At 40.9% G+C, this 12,388-nt stretch overlaps 1 protein-coding gene across 8 annotated transcripts in view; it reads right to left on the bottom strand.

Moving 5' to 3' along the window:
- The window catches only part of fcho2 (FCH and mu domain containing endocytic adaptor 2), a 44,756-nt gene that overhangs the window by 18,818 nt on the left and 13,550 nt on the right, over positions 1-12,388 (bottom strand). For all 8 annotated transcript variants that reach the window (XM_044175342.1, XM_044175343.1, XM_044175344.1 and 5 more), the window contains exons 5-12: positions 10,753-10,905; positions 10,405-10,509; positions 9,254-9,352; positions 4,246-4,342; positions 836-880; positions 594-663; positions 456-480; positions 133-189 (exon numbers count right to left, since the gene is read on the bottom strand). In XM_044175342.1, the coding sequence (XP_044031277.1) occupies positions 133-189; positions 456-480; positions 594-663; positions 836-880; positions 4,246-4,342; positions 9,254-9,352; positions 10,405-10,509; positions 10,753-10,905 (651 nt within the window). The remainder of the gene's footprint in view (positions 1-132; positions 190-455; positions 481-593; positions 664-835; positions 881-4,245; positions 4,343-9,253; positions 9,353-10,404; positions 10,510-10,752; positions 10,906-12,388) is intronic.

Below are 12,388 nucleotides of genomic sequence, written 5' to 3'. Positions count from 1 at the left end.
AAAATGTTTAGAAAAATAAGTACAGTATTTTTTCAAATTTCTCTATCTTTATCAAATGTATTTGCTCATTATTTTTGCTCAATATTTATTTTGTGGGCGTGTGTTTGTTTCTGTGTGTATTAGCTTGCTTACAGCGTTCTGGATGTCTATGGCTCCATAATATCCAGGGGGAGCGCCATTGGCAGTGTTCTACAAGCACAACCAGAGAGACATGAATGAATGAATGAATGAATGAATGAATGAGCAAATCTTCAAAACAAACAAGAGGGAGAGAGAGAGAGAGAGAGAGAGAGAGAGAGGAAGAGAGTCACATGTTCAAGTAGCAAAATACATAGCAGAATAAAATGAGCAAGGATCTTTTACACCTCCTGTTTGAAATCTAAATAACACAAAGTTGACATATCAGCTTAAGTATCAACTCAAAGAATAACTTTGACTTTGAAATTTTTACTCACAGCAGCTTCAACTTCTGTAGACTCCCTGGAAGACAAAATTGTCACATCATGAGAAAGTCTTAACATTTTTACAGGAAGGAAAACAAAAAGAAGTTGTATAAGTTGTTGTGGACTAAAGATGCATAAGTCTTCACCCACGTGGAGTCTGTGTCCTTGTCTTTCCTACGACCTGGGATGCCAAAAGGTTTTCTCTTTCTGGGTTTGGCACCTTAATACAGAAACAAAGCGTTTTTCAACCATATATTCTTTATCCCAATATCTAAAATATGACTTTTAACTTGCTTTAAACAACATTCAGTGCTTTACTTTAGTGAAATGCCACGTGCAATGTATTTGTTAAAATCTTTCTTGTAAATCTTTAATTTTGTAATAAGACTTACCTTCAGTAGCAATAGCTGCGTTGCACTCCTCAAACTCAATCGGTCCTAATGAGACAAAAAAAAAAATCCTTTAGGTTCATTTGGCACGGAAAGGGTCAATGACCCACTGCTGTGAATGCTGTGAATGTACATCACGCAATAATCACACACACACATACACACACCACAAACACACAAATACACAACAAGCAGTCTGGCAAGCCATAAAGACTGTGTATACAAACAGAGCTAGACTGATCCCAGAGGGCAGACAGGGTCAATAGTGGAGTCAACTGTGTGTCTGGTGGCCCTCACAGAGATGTGACACTACCTCCTGGGAACACAAAGCACTACTCTACAGCACAGAATCTTCCTCACAGAGACACACACACAAAACCCACCTGGGACACATGAATCACCACAATCATAAACCAATTCCAAATCAACGCAGGAGCCTTGGTATTCACAGCAAACAGCAGGTATGAAGACTAAACTGAGCTGAAACTAAACGTGCCCACAAGGGACACGCAAATGCACTAACCCTATTAAGAATAAGACAATAAGACAAACAAGTCCAAGATTACAGCCACATGGACAAATCTGCTCTCGGGCTTAAGAGATGCTCTCTCTGGCATGCAAAAAATAGCCAGACCATATATAAAACAAACAAACATAATCAAGCACACACAAACATACAAAGCCACTAAAATAATCATGGCAACCTTGATTAATTGTCATATATTCCAATGACCATAGTATCACTTGGAGCACAACCAGCCATGGATTTATTTAAACAAAAAATAACATTGCTTTTGGTTATTCAGAAAACAGCGAAAAACAACAACGTTTACACTTAATTTAATGCTCATCAATTATACACATTTACCTCCAAGGCCCAGCACTGACTGTCACGCTTCAAGTGTGCCTCCAGAAACATTTATGGAGGCTTTTCAAAGGGACCGCGCTTTAACATACACAAGCTCACACGCTCACACACATGCACTAAAAGCTGAAGGAAAATCAGAGGCAAGGCATGCAGTGAGTGTACGTGTCAATCAGGGAGGTTGGGCTGTTGGTTTCTGTGAGATGTTATTATCAATTAGAAAGAGTGACACCTCAGTTATATAATAAAACAAACTATAATCATTAACATTAGTGTAATATCTACATTAGTCCATGTAATCCATATGTTTAACACACACTACAGTGCATTTTATTCTTACACTCCAAAGGCAGTTATTCAGTTATGTGACTAGAACTGGCTGCTTAACAGAAAACGACACGTCAATACTCAAATTCCATTTTAAGTATTTTAAACATTTTTTTTCTTGAAATGCATGAACTGGAAAACATGCAGTCTGTGTTTGCTATCAGACCAGATAGAAACAGATATGCTGCATATAACTACTTAATAGCCTGCAAGATGAGCAGGAGAGAGAGAGATGGGGCAGGACCCTCTGGCAAGATTTCTGACACACTAACATGCCTTGACCTGAAAATAACAAAGCTAATGATATTTTAACTCAAAATGTATACAGTAGCAGCAGTCCAATGCGGTCTCCCCAGAGGATGCCAGTCATGAGCAGAATTGAAGCATTGTTTGGCGTGCGCAATGCTGAGTGAAGCGGCAAGTCACGAGAGGCATGCATCACGCCAAGTGAAGTGGATAAAGTACACAAATGACCGATCTACTCTACTGTGCAATATCAGACCTCTTCACCGCCGGCGAATACACAACGACAGCATGAACCACTGTGTGTGTGTATGTGTGCGCGCGTGAGAGTTTCCTGCCAATCAAAACAAAATTGGCATGCTCATTCAAGAACTTTCTCTCATGGGAGGAAGTGAGAGGGATGGTAATTTCATTGTCAACATTTGGTCACTGTACTGACATAAAACAGGTAAGAATATTTGAATTCATGAATATTTGAATTCATGAGTTGCATCTTTTCCTGGAGAGGAAGCTCATAATCATCTCATTTGACATCATCTTTCATTAAATGCATCAGTTGTAGATATTGTCAAACAAAGGAAATAAAAAAGGACCCAGAAAGGGGGAAATTACTGGAAAATTACAAATTGCATTCTTTATTCAAGCTCTGGGATGTTTAACAAATACTGTGGATCTACGTAAGGCCCAGGCAGAGCAGGAACTCTTTGCCGCTAGCATCCTGCGATTGCATCTGACAATATTTATGCACACCAACTGCAAAAAAGGTCTAAACACCAGACACATGAATATTACCTAAATCTGGGCAGACATTAGGAACTGTTTAAACATCTCCTAAACAGACGGACGACTTTGCTTATACAGGGGAAGATGTTTCTTTTCTTTCTACTCTCTGTGAGGGAAGCATGCAGTCACGCATGAGCGGAGAATGGTTTTTTAAATTGCATATGCTTCACATGGCACTGGGAGTGGGAGAGGGGCGGAGGGGGTTTGCGTGTCTGGCCCACCGCCAGTTGACAGCTCAGCTGGATATCGTTGAACACTCCGAACCCCCCTGCCTCGCAGCGTGTCACTTTGGGATTGTTTCCGCAATAGAAAGTTTATTCAACCTCTCTCTCTCTAAAGGCACTGGACTGGTCATCCGTTCAGCTATTCAATCAGGGGACAGACAGGTTATTTTTCTGACAGGGCCGGGGCTGCTGCGCAATTCCTAATGAACAGCTTGATACAAGAGGAATTTTCTGACCGTTTTTTTAGCCTCAATTAATTCTGCTGTCCAAACAAATGAAGGCCACCACTCCTTGGACGCACCGTCTGGACACAGGGGTCACCATTTGTGTACACACAAACACAGCAGAGGTGAACCCTTTGTGTCTGTGACCTGACGTAATGTAGTACAAGTACAGGGACTAGTCAAGTAATTGAATATTCACGACAGGGCTTTAAACTGTTCACATGCATCAAATTTCACAGACTGATTACTATCAGTAAAGGTAAAATAGCTGACGGTATAAAAATCAAGCTTCAGAGCTACTACAACAACTACAAGAGTAACTGACTATCAATGAATGAGCTGTGCGTGTGTGAAACAGAGGGAGGTGAGGGGGTAGAGCCAAAGGAGTCTGAGGAGTATTCCCTTGATTATTGTGGCATGGCAAAGTTTACACAAGAGTCATTGTTGAGCTCTGACCTCCTGAAAAGGTTGGTTCTGCCTGCTTAGTCTGCGAGCACAGCAAAGCTCCCTGTGTGTCACATGCTTACTGGAATGCCAAGCCTGCCTACCTTTACAGCAGATTAATATGATTGACTCTGATGGCCCTCTCCTACTTCTAATTGCCCCTCTCCATACACCCCTACCCTCCCCACAAGGCAGGAACAGGCAGAAGGCCCGTTCCCTGGACCACTAATTTATTTATGCACAGTACAGACACTGACAAACACTAATTATTAGAATAAAACACATAAGACTCTGGTGACTTACCTGGTCTCTCGGTGCCCGTTCCTTTGCTCTCGGCCAGTTTCTGTATTAAGCTCTCCACTGAGGTGTTCTCAATGTTCCTCACAAATTCATTGTGGACCTACAAAATCCAAAACAATGAATCATATTTACTGACAGTTACCTTTACTTGGAATTTAAGACTTGGGAGCACATGGGAACACAAGTTCAAGTGCAGCAGAATCTCATCTAAAATCCACATCCTCTGCCAGATTTTTGATTCCATTTAGTGTTGGGGTTAAGAATTTACACAGTTAATTGTTGATTGATTTGTTCATCATTTATATTTGTTGCAATCAATTAAAGAAAAAGGTTTATTTTGGCCCAATTACTGGGGTTCAGTTCTCTTACAGAAAATGTAATGATTGCCAGTACTTCACAGAGGTGTTTAACCAAGTGAGATTAACTGCATATCCAAGTACTGGCAGCACAGCTACATTCACACTCACCAGCAAAGATGGAACAACACAAAGTAAATATTGTATTGCGGCTTGCCACACTCTGAGCCTGACTGAACAGTGAGATGTTTTCATTTAATTTACTTCAAAATGTGGTCTCAGACTGGCATGTCTCCCTACTGTGCTACTGACATTATCTTTAGGCTATTGCTGCTCATTCTTCCTTGCTTGTTGGTGAGTTCTAGCCATGTTTGTGAGGTGAAAGTAAAATAAAAAAAAGTTTTGTAATTGCGATAAAATGTTTAAATCTATCATTACATGCACAGACTGCAACCTGCTACATACATCATATACTGTGTTTATGCACAATTTGAAGCTGCAGTGAAATCCTTTGAGCTGGAGGAAACGTACAAATTACTAGGCCGTGTTTAATTTGTTGCTTTTTCATTAGTCTTTACTGTATACACCAATCTATTACATTTTTTGGTACACTAGAATGGAATTTACTGAATATTTTCACATCGTAACTGATGAAACTAATACTTAAAATGTTCATGCCTGTAAATGCAGTTAGGTAAGTAAATAATTCAGTAAGCCAACATTAAACTTACTGTTCAGTTCTTGTGACTTTTTTGTTTTCAGTTATGTCACACCATACAAGCATTTCAAAGAATGAAGAAAAACAAAGGATTAGTCTCGTGTGTTGAGTGTTTGGTGCGATTTGTTTGATGACAAATGCAGTCTGTTGCTGTTAGTTGTCCCTGTAACTCGTGCTGCTTTGCCTTTAGTTGGTATTTAGTAATTGGCCTGTGGAGACAGACTGTACTTTACTGTCATTCTATTGTGTCAGGTTGAATCATTGTTGTTGGCACTGTAGTCTGCTGATGCCTTTTGGGCAGTATCAAAAGAAGCATAGTGTTTGTTTGCTTGTTTGTTTTGGATGTGCATGTGTGCGTGTGTGTTTACTGAGGAGGAAATGAAAGCGATGTATAGGCATGGGGATGTCGAACAGTGGCTGACTGCCATCTCACCAAACCATTTAGATGTGCGTGATACTGTAAGCGCAGAGTGGCTCCACTATCAAACAAACACACACGCATAACACACATATGTGTCTGCTCCCAGGGCCCTGTGGCGAGGTGGAGTGCATTAGCTTTCTGTGCCCTGGCAGGAGAGGATGTTGGGGGGGAAGGTGATGTGGGTGGGGGGTGGGATGGTGGGGGGGCAGGGAGGTTGCTGCGGTGAGGAAGTATGCTCAGTGCAGCACACGCGATCTGTCAGGTGCTGCTGCCACGACGGAGGTCATCAACCTGCGTGCCCCTCTCTCTCTCTCTCTCACACACACACACGCACACACACACACAATCCTTGTCTCGTGGAGACTCTCGACCACATGCTTGAAAAATGCATCTTCCTTCAAGGGATCCACACGCACGCACACAAAATGCTCACTTACAAAAACAAACACAGCACGCAAACAGACACACCTGCCCTTATAAGCTCTCTACACAGGGAACAACACTCTGCACGTCTTTCTATTTATGTTTGAACTTAACATACCCTATATAAGGTATTTTCCTTTCTTTACACTGCTCACTTTTTCCCTCTCATCCTTTCATTCTAACCCTCTTATCCTTCATGCCCACTGAGCTGATGCTGGCTGAGCCTTGTCTGAAAATACCTGCAAGGCTGACATGATCACTTCTTGATTTTAGTGACACCTTCGGGTTACAGGTTCCTTTTGCTTTGATTTCGTGCACTGCATTTCACTTCACTGCAATCATTTGTCTTAGGTAGTTTAATATATCCCTGGACTAACATCAGGTCCAACACTGTACTCTACTATTGGGAAAGCTATATATATATAAGGTAATTGCAATTGTTGTTGTTGCATTTTCACTAATAACTCCACCGTTGACCTGGTGGGAGTGTAAACGGCCATGTCTCTTCTGATAAAGCATTACGCATGGAGTCCCCAGCCGTTCCTATCACCTGCCAGCGAGGAGCTTCACTGGGAGGGTGTAACACACACAGAGATTCATGCTATCCCACTCCAGATGTGCAGGACTCTTTGCAGGTGTGTTGACCATCGATTAGAAGCTACTAGTGCAGCAACAAGGACATTGTCCCTCACCAGCTTACTACCAATGAACACTGCCAGTTATGTTCAATGATGACCAGCTAAGTTGAAAGCACTGCAGCTGTCGACTTTCTATGGTGCCGGGCAATAGTTTTTCTTCTCTGTACCGTATAGGGGCAATAACAGATATAATGGTTTATATCTATATCACATATATTTGATGTTATATGAAGAAAAGATTGATTTCTACCTAAGTTACTAAGAAGAAGAGCTACCAAGAAATGCTGATTATTGCTTTAACAGTCCTAAATTCAGTATAATGAACTTTAAGAGCATTCTAAGACATCTTTGATTGTCTTAAAAGAGTACTCCACCAATTTAGCATTGCCCTCCTAGCACTGTCAGACTCATGATGGACAGTTAAAAAAAAAAAACCTGGCGCATTACATTACCCACAATGCAACTTGACTGCCAACAGTTTGATCGCAGATTCGGTGTGTGTTATGCTACTACCGGCTACTACCGGCAACTACTATAATGTTGCCTCGAGCCGCTAGTCTCAAGCAGAGATGAGCATCAGGATGCAGAGGCCCAGTAAGCTCACTTCTTTCTAACTCCACACCCCTAGATTTGTTTCATTTTCAAACATGTAGTGACATCACTTGAGGCAATTTATCAGATTGTGCACATCTCCCTCTAGAGCCAGAACTTTTTCACATATGCAGCTGTACTCCACAAGACCTGTAAACAGACTTTGATGGGTAAAATTGGGTTCCGCTTTAAGTTCTATCAAGGCTAGTTGTTTTTTCCCCCAGGAGCTTACAGTAAGTCATAACTGGCAAGAATAAATAATATATCCAACATTTTTTGAGGTAGTGCATAATGTATTGTTAAAGTGAAAATAGTTCAGTGAACTCCTTTGATAATTGTAATGTACTCATTTACCTTCAGCTTATCTCCACCCTCTTAGCACAAATATCATATTCAAGGTTTTGTTTACTTTTGTTTATCTCTAGTGTGGCAGATCTGATGATGTAAGTTTTTCCCTCTACTCCTGTATGCAGTACTAATCTGAGTACAGTTGATACATTTGCAAATTTATTTTATCGTGAGTCTAAGTAATTGGACAAGGTGTGTGGGTTTTCACTTATTGCTTGGCTATTTAAACTGTATGGCCAGTTTTATTGAATATTCAAGTATTGACCATATGTCATTAAAAGATTAATTGGTATAAAAACAGTATTGAAGAAATACATCAGTTGGACAAAATGCAAGAATAATAACGTTGTTTTGGAGGTTAATATTTAAACTGTGTCTTGCTCAAATAAAAAAAGAGGCTGAAATGAAAGGTAGCACAAACGTTAATAAAAATGACTCCCAACAACACAGCTTAAGGGCTGTATGTCTTCAGTGTGTGTTTCATAATGTGTGTCTATCTAAAAACAGCACTCACCATATTTTATATTTTAAATGCAAGTATATGCAAATATATGATCTGTCTGTGTGTTTGCTTGTCAGCATGAATGCCTATGGGCTCGGTGACTAAGCACAATGTTGCAGAGTTGAAACTAGACCCAGCCTCCTTCGCCCTGCTCTCTCCCTCCTCCCTCTCTCTCCCTCTCGCCTCATCCTTATGTGACAATAATATTCCCAAGATCCCTCACAACCAGGTTTGAAGAGTATTTATCAACAAATCACAATTTCCTAGACTGCTTGTGTTTTTGTGGTTTGGAAAGACTGGCCGGCAGTATTTTAATTTGGCTCAGCAACAGGCAGCAGCACTGCCCATCTCCTGCTCAGAAGCAGGAACTGTGGGGCTGAATAAGCTGCGGTAGCCTGTCGCTCCACATTCTTTCCAACTTGCCGCAAGAGCTGCAGGCTGGACTGAGATACTCTTGGTGGAGCTTCGTCGCCCTCTATGGACAATGAAAGAACTACAGCAGCAGCATCAGCTGCATAGAGGGGCTTCAGATTAATGACAACAGAGCAGCAGATTGTAGTTAGTCTTGAGTTATTCTGTGTGGCACTGGTAAGTATGATTGTTGAATAAATAAATGAAAAGATATATCTGGTTAACGTTAAATACTGATTAATATAGTTGTGAATGATGTTTGAAAGCCTTCACAATTGGACTTGATCGAACCTGACCCATTTGCTCAAACCCAACCACACTTCCAGAAACAAACAAACCTGTGCAGCACTTTTAACTATCAGACACAGTATTTGGCAAGTGTTTGGACTTCTGGAGGTGTTTTAGATAGGCTGAGAGGGAGTTTTGATCAGTTTTTAATTGCTTGGCATAAAAGGCTGAATGGACCATTTCCTGGTTCTCAGTTAAACGATTAGCGAGATCAAAGACGACACTAATTGATATGACACACAATGAACCCAATGAGCACAGCCTCAGGTCAACAAGACACCTACTCCACCCACAGGAATGTGTGTGTGTGTGTGTGTGTGTGTGTGTGTGTGTGTGTGTGTGTGTGTGTGTGTGTGTGTGTGTGGACACACTCACCTCTCCTATTTGAATGTGTGTTTCATCGACAGACTGTGAGTATGACTGAATGATCTCCTTCATGTGGAGAATGTGGTTTTCTTCAATGTCTTGGAATTTCTGTAACACAGGGCGAAGGGAGTTATGGCACAGCATCTAGTCACTTGAAATCAAATCTGCATCACGGTGTCAATCTCATTAAATAGGCTTGAAAACAAACATAAGTTAAGGACAAAATGCAGCCTTGGAAACTTCACTTCCTTATTCTGTCCCTGCCACTTCCTGTGCGGGTGGTCTATGGCGCTCACACATCGATATACCTCCTCCCATAAGATGTAAATTATTCTGTTCATGGGATACATTGACGGGGGTTCGTTTTTGGCTTTGAGCAGTAGTATGGTGTAGATCACAACCTTAAATGCTGGGATTTACTTCCATTTGAGTCTGACTCTGGGCTTCTGGGATAAACCAAGGAGAATGAGTATAAATAATCATAAACTGAAAAATCACAGTGTGGATGGAGAGGAAGATGAGCCTTTCTAAACACAAACACGAGGATGAAGAGCCACTCACTACTGCATCTACACAGAGACATGCACACAAAAAAGACTTTACTTTTGTCATTTCACCACGATAACAGCTAGCATACGCTCACACACAGACACACTCAGACAAAGAGAATACACATGTAGGAGCCCCAGTGATGTCATAGAGCACATGTGTTCAGTGTTTATAACTCATGTCCACATGTGCTGCGTTTGAGATGAGCCGTAGACTGTGATCCCGGGGAAGCAGAGCTGCAATGCCGCGTTCTCTCAGGGAAAACAAAACGCTAGGCTAACTGGAACCATTTCTGGTGGTGGAGCTGCTGCGTTGCAGGAGGATATGGAGGCCAAATTCCACTGATCTGATTTTAATTTGGAGTTTATCTAATCAGGCCTTCAGATGGATCCAATCAGGGCTTTCCACAACAATTCGGTTACAGAGGAAAAAACACAATCTGGAGATGATACAGGGCACGAAACGTGGAACACACACACACACACAGGGCTGACAGATTACACAATGAAAGTGTTGCATACCACAGAGACAGACAATAGACAGAGTCTGTGAGCACATATTTCATTAAAGAACATGCACACAGAACAGGCAAAACCAGTTCATCACAATACCTGTGCAGTTTCTGCCATCTTCTGTTCAAACTCCGACTTAGCTGTGGCATATTTCTCCACATACAACTTATAGGTCTCTGTGGCTTTTTTGGCTTTCACTCCAGCCTGCAAAATATAAACAGACAGATACATGGCTATCATAGGTTTATATACTATACACAATGACCCTCTGTTTTCCCAGATCAACTGACAAATCAGCAAGGAAACCAAGCTCCACTTAACTTCTGAAGGCAAGAAGCTTTTGAGGTTAAAGTTTCTGTATAGAGCTGAGTGTTAAGGCACTTAATCATGCCTTATTACCATACCATGATTATGTGGGCATGTGTACGTGCAAATGTGACCTCCCACCTTGTCCACATCTCTCTGGGTGGCCCCTTCTTTGCGGAGACGCTCCTGCTCCACAGTTTTGGCATTGTAGATCTCCTTGGACTTCTGCAGAGCCTGAGAGGTGGTCTGGATGTTCTGTACAGCCTCCAGGGTGGATGCCACCTCCTCTTTTGTCTAGCAACACACAGATGTCTTGTACAGTAACTCAGCTAACAACAGGCTGAATAATAAATGCAAGTGTCACCCATTGCTCTACTAACTATGAGTTGATTCTTGCATAGTTTGACGTTAGCACAATCCATAGTCAACACTTGTCCTGGAATCTCCTTGTTTATTATGACAAAACAGGCACAGTTTCAGCGTAGACAGAGGTTCTTTATTGCTCTAATAAAACACTATTTCAGTTTCTCTGTTTCATTCTCCAGCATGTCACACAATACTGTTTCACAGTACAGCAGGAAGTAGTTAACGAAATATATAGTGGCTATTCAAAAAAGACTCTGCATTTGTTCCATCTATATAGCTCTTCACATCGACTTACTTGAAGGACATAAAACGAGAAATATAATCAAGAGATAATGACTTGCAATTACAATGGCCACACAGTAAGCTAGGTCATTTGTTTTACTCATCATCCCTGAACCCTCTTTGCTACTCATTTTGACACAGTTATGGTATAATGTAAACATCAATGGAGTGAGCAAAAGAAAAGAAAACTGGTGAAATCCTAAATTATGTACAAATTTTCGAGCACCTACTTCAAGATGGGCGTTTATTTTTTATTATTCACCCTGCTTAACTACAGTATGCACTGTATCCATAAGTTAGCCAAGAAACACAAAGCAGGGTGGAACAGGGAGTGTAGGGAAGTGACAGAGAGAAACTGTGACAGCCTTTTTATCATGCTGAAAGCACAAACACAGCTCCACTAATTCCGAGCTCCTATTTTACTTTGTGTTCTGTGGCTTCATGCACGAGATATGAGCTGATGGCGTGTCTGAGCAGGGAGGAGAAATAGAGGAGTGAGGTGTAAATAAATGCTTCATAGAATAACACTGCACACTCCATTGTCTCAGGATGGAATAAACTATTAAACAATATCCTTTTCTTGTGGAGGGTTGACTTCTAGTCCATACTTTCAACTTCTTTCAATTCCAGGGACAATAGCTAGAGTGCAAAACAACTCATAATGAAAAACAAAGAGGTGACAATGGGTCTATATTTAAACTTAATTTTTTGTTAATTTTCCTCAATGAAGACAAACTTGTGGCAGCACTGGAGCAGCAAACTACTTGTGATAATTGGAAGAACAGTTCAAGGGAAGGACTGACAGACACATGAGTGAACTTTGATTAGAGCTGGCTATCAAACCTCAGAGTATTCTTTTTTTGGTACCAACCATCAAAAATTGTCAAATACCAAAACCTGGAATGAATCCTTGCTCAGTTTTGTTCTCCTCTTTACATATTCTTTGATCAGATGGTTTCTTTTTTCAGTTTTACACTGTATTTTATTCTGGCAACTTTTTTGCTTCTTGTGTTAAGACAACATTTAACATTTGAGAACTTGAGGTATTGAAAAAATAATTGTGTTGGTATTGGTACCAAAACTCAGGTACCATATCAGCAGTAGTATCAAAAAATTCAAATGATACCAA

The sequence above is a fragment of the Siniperca chuatsi genome, linkage group LG18 (assembly GCF_020085105.1).
Source record: "Siniperca chuatsi isolate FFG_IHB_CAS linkage group LG18, ASM2008510v1, whole genome shotgun sequence".
Lineage (NCBI taxonomy): Eukaryota > Metazoa > Chordata > Actinopteri > Centrarchiformes > Sinipercidae > Siniperca > Siniperca chuatsi.
Note: the sequence above shows the minus strand (reverse complement) of the source record. Positions and strands in the feature narration are given on the sequence as shown.